Source organism: Synchiropus splendidus, chromosome 6, assembly GCF_027744825.2.
Source record: "Synchiropus splendidus isolate RoL2022-P1 chromosome 6, RoL_Sspl_1.0, whole genome shotgun sequence".
NCBI lineage: Eukaryota > Metazoa > Chordata > Actinopteri > Syngnathiformes > Callionymidae > Synchiropus > Synchiropus splendidus.
In genome coordinates this window covers 19,691,085-19,714,656 of record NC_071339.1, presented here as the reverse complement: position 1 = coordinate 19,714,656, position 23,572 = coordinate 19,691,085, and the positions used below count along the sequence as shown (strand labels likewise).

The window sequence follows — 23,572 nt, the reverse complement described above, 5'->3', positions numbered from 1 at the left end:
AATGAGACCATTCCACAATGGACACATCAAAGGACACGTAACTTTCACAACACAGTTTGAGAAATTCAAAATAAAATCTTAAGTTTCAAAACCTTTAACATAATACAAGTGTTTACAGAACTCATGTGTGAGCGTTTGCGGATCAGCTTTGACCCGTGATTGGTTAAATGAATCATTGACCCCATTCAGAATCAGAAAACCCTTGAGTTCTGCAGATGAGAGTGTCTGGTTTACTCACTGGGTTAGGTGAACCTTGAAACAGGTCTGAGGACTAAAATCAGGGCAGAAGCTGGCACTGCGACTGCTTCTCAAACTTTGTCCATTTAAAAAATTACTCACGATAAGGTGCGTTGCTGGGCTCGTTGGGTCAGACATTTTCTTCAGACCAAACAAACGCCAGAAACATTTTCACGTTCGCTCTCCAGCAAGTTAAATCCATTCCCGAATGTTCAGGTACAACAATTCATCTGAAACCATCTTTAAACGCAAAAGGTTCGCTGCAGGGGTCGGCTGTCGGTCGTTTCACTTTCTCCACCACATTAAAGCCAGGCTGATTCCATGGAAAGAGCAACATTTTAAACATTTCAGCGCTCTGATGAAGTCTGACATGACATGAATGTCAGACTTCAAGGATGCGGCAAAGAGACGCAGCCAGGATCGTGTCGCCTCTTTTCAGAGGAATTAACTGTGAAATATTTAGGCTGATCTGGAGCTGCAATAAAACAAGAGCTGATTCTTCAGATTCCTAAACACAATCTATTCCTGAACAGCAGGAGGTTTTTAAAGGAGAGTGAAGCCAGGAGAATGTTTTGTCAAGATACATGAGTCGAGATTACTGAGTGTTCGCGGATGGCTTTGCAACTGAGAGGCATGTTCCATGTACTTCATTTTCGACTTTTAGGTTTGGTAAGATGCAGAAGTTCGCTATTGGTAACTTGGTAACCACGCGCTCAGAAAGACAAAAGCATTTGTCGCCCAGTGGGTTGTAGCCACGGCCCGACTGCTATGCTCTTCCTTCATTTTCCCTTTATTCCTGTGGCTTGAGTGTCCTGCTTTGGGATACTGTATATCTTGGAGTAGTATTTTCCATGATACCTGTGTAACAGTTTGCTCTCCAGACCACAGGGAACCTTTGTAAGTGCAGGAGTCCCTGGTCCACTGATCACACTGATGCACAAGACACGTAGCAGCTAGGATGATAACAACAACAACAACAAACATGGAGGAATCCCTGAACAAAAGCAAACTAAAGCTTCTGTTTGCTTTTGTTCAGGGATGTTTTTCACGACACAATGGCCAGGGTTTCCACTACTCAATGTATTTATTGTGCTATTGTCAAACAGATGCAAAATAAACAATATTTTGTTGTTTAAATGTTTGTATGGGTCCATCATTTGATTCAGTAATATACCAAATTCATTCAAATTGAAAAATGTGGCTTCTTGTGGCAAATATTCTTATACCATTAAACTGTGATTAATTGAGATTAAGTAATTACAAATTCTCTAATTTATTTATATATATATATATAGTGAGAGAGAGAGGGAGAGATAGAGAGATAAAAACACAATACATGGCAAACTATTGGGAGAACAGTGAGACACTCTGAAGCTCTCTTCACTGAATTACGTTCGATGACAAATGCTATATGCAGTATAGTCCCTCATAAGGCCCTCATATCTGAAGGAAAGTCACTGAGTGCCATCCCATGCCACCTCACAACGGTCCTCGCAGAACTGCCAACACAGTTCCCACCGTGCTCAAAAAAACATGCAGATTCTGCTTGCAAATTTCTGTCAGGTTATTGACGCAGAGAGGACTCCAAACCCTTCAGCTGTGCTTTTGATAAACAGCTTGTGTTTGACAGTTTCAGTTCCGCAACCAGGAAAGCATCACATCTCTCGTAAGTGAATGTATTTGCCAAAACCCTTTCATCTCAACTCCAGGACACTTCCACACTTAAATCAAGCTGCACCACAGATTTGTCATGCTGAGCAGACACCAGATATGGCCTTAACTTCTGAGCTTCTTACTCTTATGAATGTACGCATGTCCACTATGATATGCCTCTACTGAGGTCCTGGGGACCCAAGAACATTCGATAACAGTTGCACCGTCTAATAACTGGAACCAACCTGAAGCAGCCGAAGGTCCAAAGCTCCATATATCTAAGCAACATCTGGTGTAGTCAAAACAGAGGAAAGTCTTGTTCCACCTTTGCTTCCCTGAAAACTTCCTTCATGGTCTCATTTCTGCAGCACCAACAGTGGCTGCTGTTTCTTAATTGTTTTGCCGTCAATTGTTCCCCAGCAACTATTGTTCTGCATCATGAATTGAAGATAAAGTTAGCTGAGGGAGACAATCCTGTTGGTTTCTGGACCGGAGTCAAGCTTCTCCCAGAAGTCTGTTTTCTCAAATCAATTTGTTCCACTACGCGCCATCATGGCCGACAAGCCTCTGCCAACAAGTCAGATTGCTGGCACCGGATCCTGCTGGCACCGCTCCGTCCTCGCCAGCCTGAGTCACCCTGATAGTGGGAGGGGGTCTTGCTCTTGGCCTGGGACCACCCATGCTGCTGCTGTTTACCTGTGTGATGAGACTATCATGGAGCACACGGGAGCAGAGAATCATCGATATCACATGAGGGAAAATAACAGTCTGAAATGCTGATACTTATTCCAGTTCTAATAAATGTTAAATTACTATTTTCCAGTATGCGTCGGTGCAATATCCAGTGTTGATACTTTACAAAGGAGTACAACTAAAGTATTATGAGCGTGTAGAAATTGAAGACAACTTTCATTTGACGCTTTTCATGTGGAAATGTGTGTTGTAATAGCGTATTTTCATGGTCCTGATACTGAAGTTCATTTGGCTCACTGCAACCTGTGCGGCACTGTTGGCTAACACTGCTGGGAAATATAAGAAAAATGTGTCGTGCTCTTAAAAAAAACGTTTTTAGCCAATTTCAAACTTCACATGGCCCATCTGGAGGACCGCTTGGTTTGCAGAGGATTGGCACTCAACCTAACAAAACAGCACTGACTGAGGCCTGTCATTCTTTGATATGTGACCCGCCCCCTGTGTCAAGATGGTATGTTGCAGATGCAAACATGCGGATGCAAACATGCGGTCCTGTCAGTGAGTGATGCCTGGGGAGAAGCGACCCACCTGCGCTGCTCTAGTCACACATTCATGCTTGTAAATGCGCTGTGCTGCTTTGATATGCCGCAGTTGTTCCTCTATTCCGCAATATTTCTATTGAGTTACACTCTGTACTCGCATATTTATTCGGTCAGTCCCCAGAGAATCATACAGTCTTGGGTGGTTTCTACATTATTAATAAGTATAATTTATTCATATTGATGGTTTTGTTTTGCATTGAAAGCTGTTCACACCAGTAGAGCAACACATAAACAGATGTTTTCACTGGTATCATGAGACGATTCGTGATTATGTTTTCGACTCGTCTCACCCACAGATACGGCGACATGGTACCAAAGACGATCGCTGGAAAGATCTTTGGCTCCATCTGCTCGCTGAGCGGCGTCTTGGTGATCGCACTACCCGTCCCTGTGATCGTCTCCAACTTCAGCCGCATCTATCACCAGAACCAGAGAGCGGACAAGCGCAGGGCACAGAAGGTAAGGGTCAGTGACTTCTCTGTTTTTCAGCACGTACGTCTGTGGTTAAAAAATAACTCTTAGCTGTGTCTTACTGCTCTGATGGACGAAGGCCATACGGCTTCCTGGTTGGCGTCACATATCGCCGATGAATGAATGAATGTATGCAGCCTATACTTCACCTGGCAAACTCAGGTTCTGCCCCATAACAAAAGGTCCCTCCAAATTCTCTCCTCTCAATCTGCATTAACTCACTCCAGTTTGTCGGGACAAAAGGGAAAATTAAAATTCCTCAAAAATGGTTTCATGACCGTTTCCCGTCTCTTTCATAAGCCAACCGCTCAGTCGATTACACACCTCATACCTCAATCGCACTCCTTTCAAAACTCAAATTTCTCACATCCAAAGTATTAGTTTTATGTGAAAAGCCTGTCGTCTGAAGCATTTGTCACGCCTCCGACATGAACAAACGACTGTGGAAAGCATTTGGAACAGGAAACGTTAAATTACTGAGATGAGAAAACGCGTTTGGCCTTGTGCGGGGATGAAATGTAGATTTGTTCAATGAACCACATCCAAAAAAAGGCTGCTGTTTTTGCACAGCATGTGACATAGAAAGTACTGTTACTGAAGAGCGAGAAGGCAGAAGTTGAGAAGCAGACTACATTAATATTCCACACAGTCCTTTGCTTCTTACCAACACCTCGCTCCATCAGAAATCATGGATGTGCTTCTAGTCGTCAGTTTAACAAGAATTGACATGATCCTTCAAATCCAGAGTGTGTGGGTGGAGTGTTGGGTTTGTGGCATGAAGTTGCAGATGCATGACAGAATAATGCAGTGTTTCCCCATGTTGGTTTTTGTGTGAGGTACCATATACACCCGGTGACATCATTTTATTGTGCCACCCGATGTCTTAACCCTCTGGCGCAGCGTAGCCTATGGTGTCAGGAGATGCTGCAGCAGGGGAAAGTCACGGAAGACTGACTTCTGCATCACCAAATGTCCAGGTCTATCATGTCTAGGATTGTGAGCATCCTCTTCTGGTGCGTAGCTTAGCTTCAGTGCTAGAATCCTGAATGTTTGCTTGCCATCACAGGGCTTCAAGCAAATCTCCACTCAAAAACACTGCACTGCTGAGCAAAACGTGGTCACACATATGTGCAAACTGAATGAGGGATACGGAGATACAGTCAGTGACTCCAATAAAATAGTTAAAGGCCACAGAATCCGACAATACGATGAGTAATTTGGGACATCAGTTTTTTGGGTCTAGACAGGCTTATAGCTAGGAGGGCGTCTGGGCGTCTGCAAAACATGAAAAAATGGACGCTCGATATTCGACCATAGCTTCGCTGCCAGATGCCGCCATATACCAGCGTAGTCTGGCGGCCAAGCTACGGTCTTTTGTAGACGCCCAGACGCCCTCTTAGCTAAAAGCCTGGGACTAGAGAGGAGAACCTGTAATGGACGGAGTGGAGATGGCAAGACACCACTGTTATATTCCAATCCATGAAGTGGGGTGCAAATGAATGTTCACAGTTCACTTTGAAATTGCGCCTGACTAGACAGAGTTCTGCTCGTAAAATCCTGGTCAATCCAACCAGGAGTGTTTGTAACCTGTTCACCAGAAAAGTGGACATCAAAAAGTCCAAATATGATGCTGTAATACTCATTCAGAATTCACTCATTGAATGCAGGATCAGTGAAGAGAAACCTCTAGAAAGGCAGAAAGTGGGAGGCTATATTACTGAGAAGGAGTCACAGCCGTAGGAGAGCGAGAGTTTTGCTTCATCCCGACCCGATGAAGAGTCTTTTGTGTTTAATCAGGCCATTAAAATGAAGGTGAGAAGAGTTGATGGCAGATAAGTTACTTGCTGGAGGAAGTCTTCAGGCCGCAGTCTGCAGCTCTGAACCAGCTGCTGGAGAGGTTTGACCCCAATTAGGATAAGAACGTCTAGACAGGACTCGGCTGGCCTTCAACCTCCATCACCCGACATTTAATATCAAAGCCAGCTCGCACTCTGGTGGGAGTATGAAGCCGCAGCGGTTCGCCTGACTCATCCACACACACACACACACACACACAGAAGTGGTCAGCACATGATGCTAGCTGGCTACTTGATAAGAACTTTCCAAAACTAATTAAGAGCCTCCTCAGATGATCTCCATCTCAATTTGATGAAATCTGTTGACTTTTAAATTCAAGTAAAATTTTATTTAGGAATATAGAGCAGTAGCAGTGAGGCGGAGGGAGGACACTGCAAGATCAAGACGAGAAATTCAAGAATGTAAAGCCGCTGAGGAGAATGCACCAACATCTTCTTAGCTCAGTCAGAACTCAGAAATAATACACCATTTCACCTCTGCAGCCCTCCTCTCCAATCTGCTAGTTTTTAGGTACTTCATGGAAATGAAGATAGGTGGACTCGTCTTTTCTCCTGATGAAGGAAGACCTGGACAATGAGGCTGTTTTTCACTGCCACGTGTCTTTCAACTTCATCCAGCCCCAACCGTGGGCTCATTTTCTGAGCTCCACACCCTCAAGTGCCAAAAAGAAATTGTCTGTTCTTTTATCACTTTTCTTCCGTCTGCTGGGTATGACATTCCTACAGTAAAAGGAAATTGCAAATGAGTCCCACCACGGGAGTGAAAGAGAAGGTGGAAGTGCTCATCGTGCCTCCAGAAAACTGCCACCAAGGAAGACCTTCCCTCTTCATCTCCTCCAGGCTTCCTCTCTAACTCACGATTGCGTGTTTTTCCCTGAGAATCTGATGGTGTGCCTTCTTCATTGCCGGATATTATATTTTAGTTTGTCTGAAAGCGTGTTTCAAGGCTTAATATTTAGTGTGAAAATGTAAGCAAAGGTTTAGATTATGAGATCACTCAAGTGATATTCTAATATAATATGTGTGCAAAAATAATAAGTCAAATTATTTTATTATTATTTTTAGTTTTTTTATCGTGTTAATCCAGTCTATGTGTGAAGTCACTAGTAATAATCATAATAATATCATTCTACATAGATGTTAAATGATCACAGATCACTTTTTCTGGAGAAATATTTCTCACCAGTAGATGTAATGATATTGAAAAGTTTTCATACAGCGTATGTTTATTGTGGTATTGCTTCTTTTCTTATAGAAACCGAAACGTTCCTGATGATTCACCATGCTACAGTATATGAAGTCATGCTACACCACAACCTTCACCATAACCCTGAATTGATGGGGATTTAAGGACTGAATTTATGTCCCTCAACAGTATAAATCACTTTAGAGAGACTTGTTTTAATCTGCTCTTAACTTGAGCAGCAACAAATCAGGCATGTATTTCTCTAAGGCACCGTGTGTCTCTCATGAACAAACTCCCAGTGTCAGAACAGGAACCTTGAAAGCCCCATATGAAACAGTGGAAATGAAAATGGGCGCCATTTAGACGTCAATCATTGAGGACTTTGGGACGATAAATGTTCCCGTGGCATCCAACATTCTGGAGAGATTCCAGAGTCGACAGAGGAAATGTCAGTCTTGTGTTGTGGTGCGTCGCTGAACACAACTATGGCACTCAGACAAGACAACTGTGAAGGGCGTTGTGGCAAATAAGGAGCTGGATCACTGGAGCTGGCATACGTGCGCAGCAAGAGACATGAAGTAGGAACACTGGATTCACTTTTGAATGACTTTTGACTTTCATAAGAGCCTGTAAAGTGATTCTGTATAAGGTTGAGAGTATTATTACCTGTCCAGCTTTGTAAGATGGTGAGAGTGATGCTCTTCTTACAAGTGCATCTCCTCTTGTAACATCAGAAAGCAAGCAATACACATCCTACATTGTCATTTGGGATTAAACAGTTAATGTTGTGCTACGACACATACATGTGCTGCAACTCACATGACAATAATAATAATACAAATTTCACTGTGATTTAGTAATGTCCCCATTTAAAATAAGTTATTGTTATTATTATTACTATTATTACTATTATTATTATTATTAGCAGTAGTAGTATTGTTGTTATTATTGTAATATTTTTTATGAAACACAAATAGTAGAAGTTGAATTTAAGGGCAGTCATTGATAATAAGATAATAAGAGTATTAGTGTAATGCAGAAGCCAAACTCAAGATCTAATTTTGATCTCGGAAGAAAATATAAATATAAAATATAAGAATGGAAGCAAAACTGTATTGTAACACATTGTGTATTTTTTTCTTTATTATCACAAATGCTCACATTTGTGATAATGTGGTTATGTGAGGAGGCTGCACTTCAAAGTCAAAATAATGAGTAAAATATATGAAATAATAATGTACATTATTTTTGCTAGTCACCGGAAAATGCACCAGCAAATGTGGCCATTATATGAGAGTTGACCAAATTGATTCAGAATGTTTTGTATATGTTTAATGTCACATTCAATTTAAATATCTACAGAGTCAAAGCCAACAGGACCCAAAATATTGATTTATATTTTGTTTTCTCTGTTGGTGCTAATAGCACTTTTTAAAAAACATTTCTTTTCCTTGGCCAAACCTGAAATTCCTGCAATTGTTGCTATTCAGACAGAAAACGCGAAAATATGTGGTACTTAGGCAACAAAACATGACGGCAGCTTGTGTTTCTTTTAAACTGTTTACCTACCTAAACTATGTACCTGAGGGCCAGTGAATGCCATTGTGCCATTGAATGCCACGTGGCCCACAGTCTTCCCCAAGTGTTGCTACCAAGTGGCTACACTGTAATTGCTAACACCCCTGATGGAATACCTACACTATATAAAGGTGAAATAATACTTTGGTAAATGTCTTCTTTTTATGTTTGCTTTTACGATTGCTAACCTCCATGTTTCACAACTGAAAAGTTGCTCTTAACTCTTGACCATTCATTATTCTTGATCAGTCAGTTTGTATCAGTGGATACAATTAACTGCATTTATTTTACTTCAGTAATCTCGCAAAATAATATATTGGCTTTGCATCAAAATGAAATTGGAAATGACTGTATTCACAGTTTTATTGAGTTGAAGATTGAAAACACTATGCATTTGTTACAATTTCAGATGGGTGACAGGGAGGAGACAGAGACTGTAGGTCCAGTCCAACAAATGTAATGACAAATCTTCCGCACAAGGAGCCAAGTAGACAAAGAACAAAATGCTATACGAAACTAAAATACAATACACACAGAACTACACTCTACTTTGATGCTAGGAGGAGGCCAACTAAAATACAATACACACAGAACTACACTCTACTTTGATGCTAGGAGGAGGCCGACTAAAATACAATACACAAACAGAACTACACTCTACTTCAAATCTAGATGGAGGCCAACTAAAATGCAATACACACATAACTACACTCTACTTCAACGCTAGAAGGAGGCCAACTAAAATGCAATACACACAGAACTACACTGTACTTCAAATCTAGATGGAGGCTAACTAAAATACAATACACACAGAACTACATTCTACTTCAACACTAGAAGGAGGCCAACTAAAATGCAATACACAAACAGAACTACACTCTACTTCAAATCTAGATGGAGGACAACTAAAATACAATACACGAACAGAACTACACTCTACTTTGATGCTAGGAGGAGGCCAACTAAAATACAATACACACAGAACTACACTCTACTTTGATGCTAGAAGTAGGCCGACTAAAATACAATACACAAACAGAACTACACTCTACTTCAACGCTAGAAGGATGCTAACAATACACAACAGAATACTCCACTTCTAAACAAGGACGGAGGAGAAACAAAACGGTACAAAAAAAACCACCAGAGGGAGACAGAGTCTGGGAAATAAAACTTAACAGTTCAGTACCAAACCGAGCATCCATGAGCGCTAACAGTCAGAGTCCAAGGAACGGAGTAGATCCACAGGATTGGGGGGAAGAGGAACCACGGAGAACGGGCACAGACACACTGAAAAACAAAAGAGACGAATCAGAAAGAACTCACAAACTCAAAGCGTATGGCAAAATGTCCACGGTCAGGATAAGAATCATACACCAGAGGGTCATACCAGAGCGAGCTTACGCAACGAACTGGCGCTGGTTGTCTTCTGGCCAGCGTTCAAGTAGCGAAGGATGACGCTGTGCCGTGGTGAAGCACAGTAGGGCCCCTTTCATTGAGTTCATCCAAATCAAAATGAACAGAGGCCTGTGTCGTCTGACTCTCAACTGGGCGCCATCCCTGATATGCAGAGTAGCGTAGGTCGGCACCCAGATCAGGTAAGTTGGTTCATTTGTTCCTGGTGCTTCCTATTAGTGGTCTGCCTCCTTCGCACTGGGCATCTCACTGTTCCTCTATGTCAGAAGGCTTTTACCTTGTCATTATGTCGTTTTCTTGGGACTTAACAACAAGGTTCTTGCACATAGTTAAGAGAAAGAATTGGGTCCAAATTGAACGTAATGATAGTCATGCCATTCTCACCTCAGCATATACCCGTCATCATCCCAGCACTCAGTCCAGTCGCTGCATATTGCTCATCATCGCGTATATGTGCAGGTAGCAGTCGGGATCCTACACAAGCCAGCCACTTCCTGTGCCAAGGGAGGAAATGGACTGAGGTCACACTGGTAATGGCACTGTGAAGTCAAGTGAAGCTCAAAAAAGACATGGTGTCTGTCAAGAAATGAAAAACGGATTACTGTGAAAAAAAAAGCAGAGGGAGAATGAAAAGAGTAAATGAAAAGGTCCTTATGAGAAGCCAGAGGGGATGGTGAAGGGGGAAGTCGCTTGGATGTGCTGTACTTTTAAGGCTCACTTGTCTTGGTAGAGAACATGATGTGACTTTCTTCCTGCAGCGATCTGTCCGTGCTGACGAGTGAGGCTGTCGACTTGATCAGCTTGGTCAACCAAGAGTGAAACTCTGGAGAAAGCCCATGAGAACCTATCATCAGCCAGCTTTGGACAGAGACAAGGCCCATTAGAGCAGCTCAGCCTCGCAACAGATCATAACTGCTGTGTGAATCATTCCCAAAAAGTTCCCCCCATCAAAGACTTTGAGCCAGAATGAACCACGGAATGCAAGTTGTGGAGTAAACACTGGGAGGGCAGTGAAACGGTGAAGACCTCTGCTGGGCTCATTTCACAGGGCTATAAAAACAAAGCTCATCATCGACTCAATTAAACAACTTCTATGGTTCAACAATCGCGTGGGCTCACGGGAGACATGAGTTTCTCTGGACTCACAACATTTAAATTAAGATGAACACATGGAAATGGAGCTAGTTATTGGATGCATTAATGTAGCATTCAGTGCTGGCTGGAGACTCAACAGTGGAGCCGCCCTCCTCCCCTCTTCTCCATGCTGATATTACAACATTTGTGATGAAAAAGAGTCACAACATCTGTGCTTTTGACTAAATGTGAATTCAAACTTATTTTAAATAGGGACAAGGCGAAAACGCGTCAGTTATCAAAGACCCGCACACTAGACCAGTCCCAGACCACTGCCCTGCGCTCCCCTTCCTGGGCGGAGTTTTCCTGCTGTTCCAGACCTCAGTGTTCTGGAAGTTTGAGAAGTGGTTTTTGAACCATGTTGTCCACCTAGACAGCGATCAGATCAGACCCTTTACTGACCGGCATTCATCAGGTTTGTGTGTAGTTGCGCTGTATGCATAGTTTCCAGCATCTAGCGCCGAGTCGCCTGAGGCGAGAAGCTCACCACCCGCTGAGTTTCCCGAGGCAAACTGCAGCTCTCCAGCCGGGATCAGGTCCGCCGCCAAAACCTGACTCGCTTGTGTTCACATCTCGGACTTCTGAGCGGAAGTAGCTTCGAGACAGAACCCACAGTGTGAAAGCACCCTTAACCACGAGACCGCCCGGTCATTCCTCTGTTTTTTAGGCTCCACGTCTTGCTCTAAAGCCAGGGGATCAACCTCATTATAACTGACTAGACTTTAGAGACCTAGTGATGCTGAGGAATGACATCTTTACATAGTTCAGTATCAATATGTGGTTGATCATTTTCAGGTTTTAGTTGACTTTTCCGGATTGTTTTTATCGCCAAATTGTGAGAACTCTTTCCCTCCGGTCCCCCTGTGAATAAGAATCTGGTCACTGCCAGTCACACATGATGAAGGAGCCCGTTGAGCCACATCACCAGGGGAATAAAAACAAATTTCACTGCACTGCTGGCAGAATGCCGCCCACCACTGTTGTGACTTCTCCTTCTTCTCGCACCTAGAAAGCAAGACTGGCCCGGATAAGAATAGCCAAGTCCGGCAGCGCCAACGCCTTCCTCCTGAGCAAACGCAACGGCCTGCTGAATGAGCTGCAGGAGCTGACGGTAAAGGCCCGCCTCACATCACACCCAGCTTGTGGAGGAGCTCGGTGCTTTGCGTTACTGCGCCGCAGCTCCACCCCTGCTCACACTCACCACCGTGATTAGTTTGTTAATTAAGCAGAAAATAGCGAGCGAGTAAATCGACTGACTCCTGACACAGTGGTAGTTACAACGGGACGGCGGTGATGAAGAGCACTGATCCTCCAGGAAACTGGGGGGTCGTTTGGAGCCCCAAGATTCAATTGAATCAATGAAACGTTTCTAGTTTGATGGACCAACGTTTCACTGCTGTTGCCCTCGGTGAGGATTAAAGAGCCGGATGTTTAAGAAGAAGCAGCACACAGAACAGATGGAGTGGTTTTAATGACTTCTCTAACATGTCTGAAGATAGTTGAAGGTGTGATATCTGCTGAACTCACTCATGGAAAAGAACCTGAACCAAAGAGGAAATACCAGTACTAGTAGTTTAGGAGAAGGTGAGTGTTACAAGGGGGACAATTCCTACAAATATCTGGGAGTAAACACAGATATGTTGTTGCCTCGAACTTGCTGCAGGTTTAAATGTGCAGAGAATACAATGGTGCTACTAGTGATGGGTAAATGAGGCATCATAAAGCGTTTCGACACAATGTACTGTGTCACTGAATACTGACACCTGCTGAACATTAAAAATCTCTGCAGGCAACCGACTTGACAGACTGAATTGACACTGATTTGATGACCTAGTGTATACAACAATATCATTGAAGTCTTTGCATTCATATTGTATTATTCCATGTCTTTAAATAATGTCAACATGTACCATAATGTAAAAAAAAAAACATTATCATTAACCAGTCAGTCTCTTCATCCCGGCATCAGAGGGTGTCCACTTCATCCACCACTCTTTAGCTCCCCTTATATCTATCCTTTTTTTCTACAAGACGTCAGAATCGAAAAATGTGTTTGGAAATGCATGAGCAAATTGCCTATATCCTTCCTATTCAGTCCATCACTCGTGCTTTCAGTGATCCCTGCGGATGGTAACTAAAATCCATTTGGATCTCATTGAGTCCACCGTAAAAGCCCATGGGGTTGCAGAAGTGGTCAGCATTATCATATAAATGCCATCTGCAAAAGGACCAGGAGACCCCTATCGCGCCTGCCGTGTCTGTGATGAGTCCTGGTGCATCAAATTACAGCGGTGTCACGGCTGCCAGTCAGCCAGTGGAGATGTGCGAGAGCGGGGGTGGAGATAAAAGATTAAATGACCGGCTTTCTAATATGCTGGAGTGGGATTAAATATCCCAGCTGGGATCTTCTTTTGCCTATTTTCTCTTTTGAAGCTTTGTCCTTTTTGATATTTACTCAAACGTTGCTTTTCTTTTTCATGTTTCTAACCAGTTTTTGTTATTCCATTTTCATTTCTTGAATTGCCTTTGGTTGGTGGTCGTATTAGCTTCTCAGTCCCTCCCACAACATTGCAAGTTCCCTCACCAATAATCTCTGTTCCTTAGCTTATCTTAAACACTAGCATCTTAACAGGTCACCTATATGTCATCCGAGCTGACATTCATTCTGGGCCACACATGGGAGGCGTGACTCAGCAGGGTAGCCTTGGTCTCAGGCCCCGGAGGTTGTGTCCCTCTCTCAAGGTCACACCCAAGCAGTTGCTGGTATCCAGGTATGAAGTTAACATCCCTACATCTCAAGTTACATTTTAACAATGGGGCCATGCAGCTGATGGCGAGATTGAAGTGAGCAGAAACATAACATAGCAGATCGGAGATGCAGAATTGTTACCTGCTTCAGAGCAGTTTTTATCTCAGTGAGTCACTTCTTGTTGAGGAATTTCACCCATCTGTGTACTTCATTGTAAAATGGTCTGCCATCGGTCAAAGGTGATGCGACTTGTTGCTGAAGTTCATTTTCATTTTCAGCCTCAATTGTGAGAATATTGACTTTACAGTACACGTAAATGCACCATGTTTGGTGTGAACAGAGGTCCTGACATTACTTATCCGGCAGGATTGTATCCTTTACAAAAGGCCAGAGCGACTGAGAATATAGAAATGCAAGAAAAATAAAAACATTTTCTTGTGTTGGGACAGTGTCCTTCTGCTACTGGAGTTCACCATTTCACTCTCCGTCTAGTGCTCCTAGTTGCAGAACCAATGGATGTGGTTGCACCAGGTCCAACCCCACCCAGCAGCATCTGAAAACCCTGCTTGGTTAAGAAGGTTGGTTCTTGGATGCACTGAACATTCAATGGCGGAATTTAATGGTCTTTTGAGAGCCTGGTACTATCCCACCTGCTCCCCTCCTGGACTCATTGCAGTTTGCCTACAGAGCCAACAGATCTGTGGACGATCCAGTAAATCAGGCCCTTCACTTCATTCTGGAGCATCTAGACTCCCCAGGATCCTATGCCAGGATCCTGTCTGTGGACTTCAGCTCTGCTTGAAGACAAGCTTCACCAGCTCAACGTGCCTGACTCCCTCTGCAGATGGATGACAGACTTCCTGACCAGCCGGAGTCAGCGCGTGCAGCTGGGGACCACTGTCTCTGACACTCGGACCCTCAACATCGGGTCTCCTCAGGGCTGTGTTCTCTCTCCATGGCTCTTCTCCCTGTACACCAACTGCTGCACCTCCAGCCACGAGTCCGTGAAGCTGATCAAGTTTGACACCACCATCATTGGGCTCATCTCAGATGGAGATGAGTCGGCTTACAGGAGGGAGGTGGAGCGGCTGCATAGATACCGACTATTATCATGGCGACACTTTAGTGCTATGTGTGTTTCAAAGTCTTCATACAGTGTTTTTGCTTCTTTAAAGGTGCAACCAAGCTATCTACAGCCGTCTGACTGCATTACACAATGATTTCTTTTTTATTATTATTATTATAAGTATTTTATTTAAAAAGCAAGTCTGACGTATACAAAAAAATAAGTCCATTCTTCTCCGCAGTCTACTTACGTGTAAGTAGATTAAATATGGTTATTGATCACAAATGAAATCTGGAGTCATGAATCAGTTCTATGACTTGAATGGGCCCCGGGTCCATTTGTCCTGGGAAAGATGGGCCCCGAGATCAAAAAGACTAAGAACCCCTGATCTAAACAACAACTTTCTTTGACATGTATGTAAATGTGTTCTTGCCTATTTACGCATTTTAAAAAATGGTTTAAAAAAAGTACAAAAACCACACCAGATATTCTGTATTATCAGCCAAGCATTTAAAATGTTCAGCCCTAAAATTTTCAATTTCAGTTTTTTGCTGTTAATGGAGGGTTTTAACCTGGGGTTGGGATTGGACCTGGTGGTTCTGCAGCGAAGACCAGCTGCTCTCAACCGCTCCTCTTCAAAAATATTTCAAGAATATTTGGAGGTGAACACACACTCACTCCACAGCTGAAGTTCTTACCTGTCAGATTCTAAGTTAGCTCTCAAGCTCTTCTCCCAGAGGCTTCATCTCAACATCAGATGCTCTCAGACTCTCCACACTGTTTGAAAACAACCTAAGCCTCTGTAGGACTTTTGTAATCATGCATAAGGTGGTTCACGTCTGGTCTATTACCTTCCAAAGATGTAACTTTTATGGGTCAGGGGAGTAAGCCTGACAAAACTAGACGTGTCCAATTCCGTTTGTTTTACTTTGGTATGTGCAGTTTCTTTCAATGAAACTGTATAAGCATAAGAAGAATATATTCACAACAACCAAAGTTACCACCTTCCAAAAAAGCCCTTGAACTTGGAAGACAGGTCGATATGTTCATCTCCACAGCTCTGGCAGAGATGGTACTGAGAAAAATCCAAACTGTTGTTCCCCATTTCTGCCTGCTGATGTGAGGTGCATCTGAATGAGGGACCTTGGGCTCCAGTTTTTGTATGTTCATGTGGGCTAATTTCTGCGATCTTCTCAGTCAGTTTGAGTCTGAGCTTGATTTGAGTCTCTGTTCCAACGATCCTTGAAATCTCCATAACTGAGCGGAGTGCGATGATGATGATGAATCATTTTAGCCAAATCATATTCCTATGTGTTTGTTTCTGATTATTTTTTTAATCCCAATAGACAAAAGATTTACAGATAATTGTCGCAGTCTTCTGCACCAAAGCAGCAGCAGCAGCAGCAGTCATTTGCCAGCACAAAAGAATTCAAGGTCTGACTCTGCCCTCTGGAGAGTGAATCAGCCACGCTATTTCTTCACAATGACATGAGTTAGCGTCTTTTTTTCTGAACTGAATGGGAAACTTTTCAGGAAAAAAAAAACCCGAGAAAACCTTGTTTTCATTTTTCATGACTAAAGATCCAACTGTACACTGCATCGTGCCTGTCAGCCCTTTGTGTTGATGATGCACAAGCATGAGCTTCCTGACAAAAACCTCTTTGTGTAATCAAATCTAATAAATTGCAGAGGATGTGTTTTGCTATGAATAGACAGACTGACAAGCACAGAAGATGGGCTTTGTATTAAAATGATAACTTGACAAGTGTGCGTGTGTGTGTGTGTTCAGGGTACAGTGGAGGATGAGCAGAAGCGTCCCAAAACAGCGTCTCTGCTGGAGAGTCAACATCACCACCTGCTGTACTGTTTGGAGAAAACCACCGTGAGTGTATTCAGCTCTGTCTGCTGCTCCATGTACTGCGAATGTCTTTATTAAAATTAATACTGAACCCCATCAGTCACAATCACAGAATATTTGGTGCCGATGGTCTCCATTTGGTCCAACAGGTATGAAACTAAAGGGCTTCTCAGGCTTTCCAAACCATAAATCTGGCCCACTGGCCGATGATTCGCGGCTCCTGAACTTTTATTCCTGAACCTCTTTATTGACAATTGTGTCACCAGTGACATGATCTCACACACACATATTAAATTGCTGAAATTCCTTGAAGGTTTATCCTCTATAGAAAACTATTGGGAGTTCGCATTCACTTAACAGGCTTTACAGTAGTCTCCCGCACTTCTGCACTTACCACCTCGCAGACACACAGCAGATTTGCTACATAGATGAGGGCTTCTCTGGACAATAACTCCAAGTTGGGTGGTGCGTTTTTGAAAGACAAACAGGTTCATGAAAGCGGAAAAGAAAAGCACTTTCCCCCAATGTATGACGTGGACGTGCTTGTTGACGTTAAAAAACTCATGTCAATTCTGTCAAATTCTGTCAAATGTCATGATCTCATTCATCAGTTTACAGAGTCATAGCAAGAGGTACATGATTTTTTTGTGTTTATTAAGTTAAAAAATGATTGTATTTTTGTTAGAAGACTGATTATGGAGCGTTGTTTCACATTTTTCTAGGGTGAGTCTCAGTGAAAACCATGCAGTGACTGGCATTCATGGTGAGAGAGACCACCAAGCTGCTCAGTCCCAACCAGCTACAAACACCTGGACATTGTTCAACATTATCAACTGACAGAATAACAGTCCAGAAGTGAAAGTTTGTCATTGTAAATGTTTAGAACAGTTCAAAGTAAAGATTATTCACCTCACATTATTTACTCGTGGCATTTTAGAGGTCTTTCCATGTTGTTTTTTTTTCCTCTGTTTACTCACTGTGAAGTTGAATAACTGACACATAGTACATGCATACACGACTGTGACATGCACCGAGATCACTGCTAAAGGAAAAGTGGACAGTGAAAATCTGAAATTCAAAGAAGGATGGGTTGAAAATGGTGCTTTTATTCTCCTACCAACCAGCAAGCTGGAGGCTGTTTCTAATTTAAAAGACATTCCTGGATTCTATTTTTGACCCTTTGACTTGTTGAAAAACAAATAGTGGCCGTTTCAGATTTGTCCTCAGATTTTGGCCTGGTCTAAACTTCACCCTGTTGCTGCTCTGCAGGCTCATCAGTTTGTGGACGAGCAGATGTATGAGCAAAACTCTTTGGAAACGGCCCTGCAGACCTTTCGTTCAGCCTCCATATCCAGCAATGAAAGCACGGCGGGGACCTGCTGCGGTCGCCGCTCAAAGAGGCAGACCCACCTGCCCAACGCTAGTCTGCCCCCCATCACCCCCATTTCCACGTTCCAAGGCCCCCTGCAGGAGCTCAGCACCGTCCACATGCAGTCCCACAGCAGCAGGTAAGACCGCCGCACAGCTGAGGAGGTGAAGTGGTCAGCAGAAGGGGCCACCAAGTCCAGTCTTAGGAACTTTAAAACTCATCAGGGGTGTTGTCTTGCTCTGCAGTCGCTCAAATCTCAACCTCAAATTGGAAGACAGCAGCAGGATCAACTGCAAAGGGGGTCAGATCACCACCGCCATCATCAGCCTCCCGACCCCTCCAGCTCTGTCACCTGACAGGGACAGCCTCCACAGGCCGCCGCATCGGAGAGCGCCCCCTTCCTCCAGCATCCCGACCACGACCAGCTCAGCAGGGATCAACATTGTCAAAGTTTCAGCTCTGTGAATCTCCCTGGTGGCAGCGATCAGAATTATAGAAGCGCAAGTCCGTGGTTCACCGCGAGGTTCAAGAGCAGGCGACAAGGCCGAGATTGTAAATATGCCGAGACACGTGGGTCACGCCGACTTTAGCGGAAAGACACTCTAATGGTGGGGTTTAGTGCTGTGTTCATAAAAAAAGTGATTCATGTGTTTACTTAAAATTGTTTGGTCCTGTTTGTTTTAAGTGTTCTTTGTTGGCGGCAACAAAAAATAGCAGCTCTCTTTTGCTCGCAGTTGCTTTTGAGGCTGGAGAGATATAAATGTGGGATTATTTGAGCCAATGCTTTTCAGACTGGATTTGTTTTTGTACTCATTTGTCACAACGAAACCTCAAACTTCTGTCTTTTTCTTGTCCATTTGTACTTGATTCAGGTAAATGATAAACAAATCTCCACTGGGAACTGAAATAACTTTGAAAGACTTGAAGATGTGTTTTCATCTCTACACGAAAAAAAACTGTACCACCAAATCCTCTCGCCTTTTATGTTTCGATGAACTTCAGACCCTTATATGACCCGTAGCTTTCTGCCGAATTGGCCGTCGAAACACTACTGCCATCTACTGTCAAGTATAGCTCATTGCACCCTGGACGTTTTGGAAACGGATTATCCTGCTAAAATACGTGTCAGGTAGTAATAATAGTAAAAATCACAGTGTTGATGAAAATCCCAAGTGCATTTTCAATTGAGAACTGGTTACATTTCATGGGCATGAACGCAAATTTCAACTGTGCAAACTGTTCTGCTCTTCAAGAGTGTCGCATTCTACTCATCCTTTCTGAGATCACTGACTTCTCAGTCGATTATTCGACCAATATTTATGCGGTAAAAGATTTAGAAAATCTTTCATGACAAAATCACAAATGTCAAGTGTAATTTGTGGCCTTTAGCCAGTCAGAATTTGAAATGTAGTTTGTCAACAGATAGTAAGCTATTGCTTCCTCTGTCTCCTGATGATGTTATCATTATTATTATTATTATTATTTTGTTAATAAAGCTCCAAAATGGAGTGGCTCATTTGAAAACAACATTTTTTTCAACTGCCATTTATGAACTGTGTATTAGTGTTTGTGTACATTTTTACCAGAGGTAAACATGTTTGTGCCAAATCGTGTTACTACACACGCTGCTATATAAAAATTCATAGAATTTTTTCACTGCTTTATTAGATCAAATGACTTGAACGAACTTGTCATTGTGTGATTTAGTTTCAAGCTTTGTGATTGAAGGTCTGAACATCTCAACTGCGCTTTTTCTATCTAGTTTTCAGTCCAATGTGTGTGTGCAGTTTTCTGTCAATTTGTTACAATTGAGCGGAGTGTTGGGGAAATAAAATCAAATCTGCCACACGTGTCTGATAACTCATTTGAAACGGCTGCGCTGTTCTCCACCGAGTAGTTTGAGTGGTGATCTACTTTGTCTATTCGAGAAACTGGTCCCTCGATTGAGTTACATCTGACCAAATCACTTGTCAAACACCAGCTTAAGACGGTTCGGTAAATTGTTGGAAATGTAACTGGCGATGTCTGTAGACAAATATGTGTAAATAGTGCATTTGGTGGTGTATTTATTTGCTACATCTATTATTATTATTATTATTATTATTATTATTATTATTATTATTATTGATGTATATATGAATAATGTGATTATTATTTTTGTGTTTGGTCCATTATTGTACGTTGTTCCAAAGCACTTTCCTCGCTGGCGGGATTCTCAATGACCTTGGCAGTGAAGCTGATTCTGAAGTCGTGCTCGTAAGTGAACACTAGATGGCGGTGTTGCATCAACTCCAAATGCCCAGCATGGATTTGTGATTACATTGGTTTATATCCACATTCGAAGTGCAATGATGCTATTTGGCGAGGTCCATTTTGTATTTGGACTTTATTTAAACTTTAATGCAGAGGTGTGTGACTTTGCTCACATTAATGTTGTTGTCGTAGTTAGTAACATTTAGCACACCTGGGTACTGATTCGAATTAGCACTTCGATTCACAAGGGCCCGATTCAGTTCATGATCTCATCTTTTGTTTGTGGATATTTCAGTCAATTTATCCCAGCATATGGAAGAGAAGTTCTCAGAGAAGTAACCGGCGACAAACTCTCTATCTTGGTCTCTATCTCTCTATCTCTAAATAATCGATTTGGACATTCCATGAATCATCAGTGGAAAATGATTCAGATCCAGTCATTCGAGCCCCAATATTCAGTGTTAGGATTTACGTTTTTATGAAGGGTTTTTGGTTGTTTGATGTCACACAGGGAGCAGTTATTTAAGATTATGTATGATTCTTCAAAACACTATTTAATTTAGATTTTTTTTAATGGAAATAACAGTTTTACCCCTGGGTCTCTATTTAATCCTAGAGTTCTTTTTAATTCATATCGGTCTATTTCTTTCTTTAATTGGGTTCAAAGAAATGATTTTCCACATTATGCACCTTATCAAAAGTTTTTTTTAAATAAAATTCTGAATTACATTTTATTTTAGTTGATGTTATGTAACTTATATAAATAAATGGATGGCTGAACTTGCTCTTCCACTCAGGTGGGACATCACACCTGAAAAAAGCTAAGACGAAAACCTCAAGCTGATCATCTGATTTTTTTGTTTTTAATAGCCCAAAATGAGACTGTTTCTGTTTACAGCCAACACACTGGCAGCATTAAAGCGATGACATCAGTCATGCCTCTTAACATGATGTCATGAATCGTGCGGATTAATCGAGAGTCTTCCTCCTCAGGTGCTTTGTTTTCTCTCTGATGGGTGAAACCTCAGGTGAGCAAGTAGCAACAGTGAGTCACAGAGGGAGATAATAACAGCTTCTCTCTGCCAGTGAGACTGTTGCTCATCCGGTGGCTGCACTGCTGACAGGAAGTGGACGCACACACACACGGCGGCAGCTGCAGTCAGAGTCCCGTTCAGAATGTGCAGGCCAACTTCCTGTCTCAGCAGAGGCACCATAGACCCAAACAAGTCAAGATTTTTTTTTCTTCTATCAATAACAATAAGGAGTTGTTCAAGGATCTGGATGAACCAGCCATAAGGAGTCTGAAACTACATTGCTCTTGATAGTAATGCTAGCTAAAATTCATTTTGATCAACACTGGTTATCATTTAGAGGCATAAAGGAGATTAAAAAAAATTACTTTTATATATATCTACATATTTTATGGAGTTTATTATCATGTAATATATAAGACTAGTCTCTTCCATGATAACCAGTGAAGTCACTCAGACTCTTCAGCAGCTATCACAGATTTGAGAAACCAGGGTGGATCTTTTTCCTGCCCTTCTCCTTCACGTTTGTTCATCCATGTGGGATGAGTCAAAGAAATGAACCATGACATGAAATCTTCCAGAAGATGGTGAGGGCCGGACAGAACCAGTGCGGCACAAAACTGGGAACTAAAATATCCAGAGGCAGAGGCAAGTGCGAAGAGTTGAAGTTACTTCTGTCGATGTGGAGTTCACCAGCGAGCACGAATGCACACGCAACGCTTGTCCTCAAACAGCAAAAACAGTTTGGATTATTAAAGAGTTCAGTGGTTTATGCAGCTGGAGAAATGACAGCAGGTGTAGAGATGTGACCTGAAAATGAAGATATAGAGAAGATGCTATTCTGCACTCTTCACTTCATCATCTAATGCATCTTACAGAGCTCACTTGTCCTCTTCTCCTATTTCTGCTAACTCCAGCTCCAACAAGCTTTGTCCAACCATTGTCTGCATATGGATTACCAACACATTCTCCTATCGATGACGGGAGGAAGGATCAATGAGAAAAGAGAAGCTATTCATCATCTTCAGTGTCACACCGTTGCACTTAGGAGGTTATATATCAATTTGCCAATACCATCATCAGTTATTTCACTAGTACTGGGGATTTTATTTTTAAGTTTCTGAAGTGTTTAGACATTTTTCTCACAGCTACATCACCAACGCTGCGGCAACACTTTTGATATAATTCAATATTTTTATGTAACAAACCTTGAATAGCAAAAGAAATGGCTACATCAAGAGCAAGAAGTCACATTAATAAGAGCTATTGTAATGGTGGACATGACAGAATCTGACAATCCTGACCCCTCAGTGATGGTTCACTGCAATATGAAACATTTACAGTGGGATAGGAAAAAATAAGACACACACAATCAAGTATTAAGCTCATAAAACAATCAAATTCAGCCAACAACAAGTTAAGAGATAACCTTCTATGGATGTGAAATTATTTTTATTTTTCATTCTCAATCTCAAGTGCTCCACAGTAGAATCCAGCACAGGCACTGTATCTGATCAGACTGACCTGAATTTTTCTTGTAAGTTCAGAGCAGTGACTTCAGTAGGTTATCAAAACATTGCCTCCAGAAACATTCAGAATGTGTGTCTTGGTTTATTGGCCTGTTGTCATCCAAAATTCAGATCACAAAACAAACATTTCAGCACATGCACTAGGCAGAGACGTTTCCACAGTAAACACGTGAGCGCTCGTGGATATTTATAGTCATCTTGAAATGTGTTTTCTAGTTAGAAAAATAAATAAATACATCAACTAAACATTTACTAAAGCAGAGGCAAAGTGTATACACTTAAAGGAGTGATGGGTCAAGGGTTATTTCTGGGTCAGAAAACAAAAGCTCAGGTGTTTCCTCTAAACGGCAGGAAACAATGCTATATTGCCCAACACAATAAGCATCCTCCTTCTACTGCCCTCCCTCTCAAAAAAAAAAGTATAAATTCAACGTATTAAAATACATAATTCTCAATTTATAAAAAGGTAGAGCACAGAAATTATAAATAGATTTTATATCATTTTTATCTCTCCTTTTTTCCTTCATTTTCTTCCAGTACATTCCACAACTGCTGTGCTTTTCTGAAATGAACCCACTGGAAACCATTTCTGTTTTAACACATACCATACATCAGTTAAACACAGCCTGGGTTGCTCCCAACTCTGTTGTCTGACAAAAGAAATAGATAAAATAAGACATCAAAAATAGAGTATGCCATTAAATTAAATGGTATTGTTATCACTAGTATCATGAATAATAATAATAATAATAATAATAATAATAATAACAATAACAATAATAATAGTAATAATGGATATTATTGTTATTCTAATTAATAATAATAGTAATCGGTTTTAAGTTGACACATAGTATTTTCGAATTAAGACAAAGCCCGAATGAAAGTTAGTTA

The 23,572-nt window shown here is 41.9% G+C and overlaps 1 protein-coding gene across 1 annotated transcript in view; it reads left to right on the top strand.

Annotated features, from left to right (window-relative positions):
• The window catches only part of LOC128760251 (potassium voltage-gated channel subfamily D member 3-like), a 75,632-nt gene extending 55,926 nt beyond the window's left edge, over window positions 1-19,706 (top strand). The window contains exons 3-7 of the mRNA XM_053867465.1: window positions 3,482-3,644; window positions 11,836-11,937; window positions 16,431-16,523; window positions 17,769-18,007; window positions 18,114-19,706. Of these exons, the coding sequence (XP_053723440.1) occupies window positions 3,482-3,644; window positions 11,836-11,937; window positions 16,431-16,523; window positions 17,769-18,007; window positions 18,114-18,333 (817 nt within the window). The 3' untranslated portion in view covers window positions 18,334-19,706. The remainder of the gene's footprint in view (window positions 1-3,481; window positions 3,645-11,835; window positions 11,938-16,430; window positions 16,524-17,768; window positions 18,008-18,113) is intronic.
• The last annotated feature ends 3,866 nt before the right edge of the window (window positions 19,707-23,572 follow it).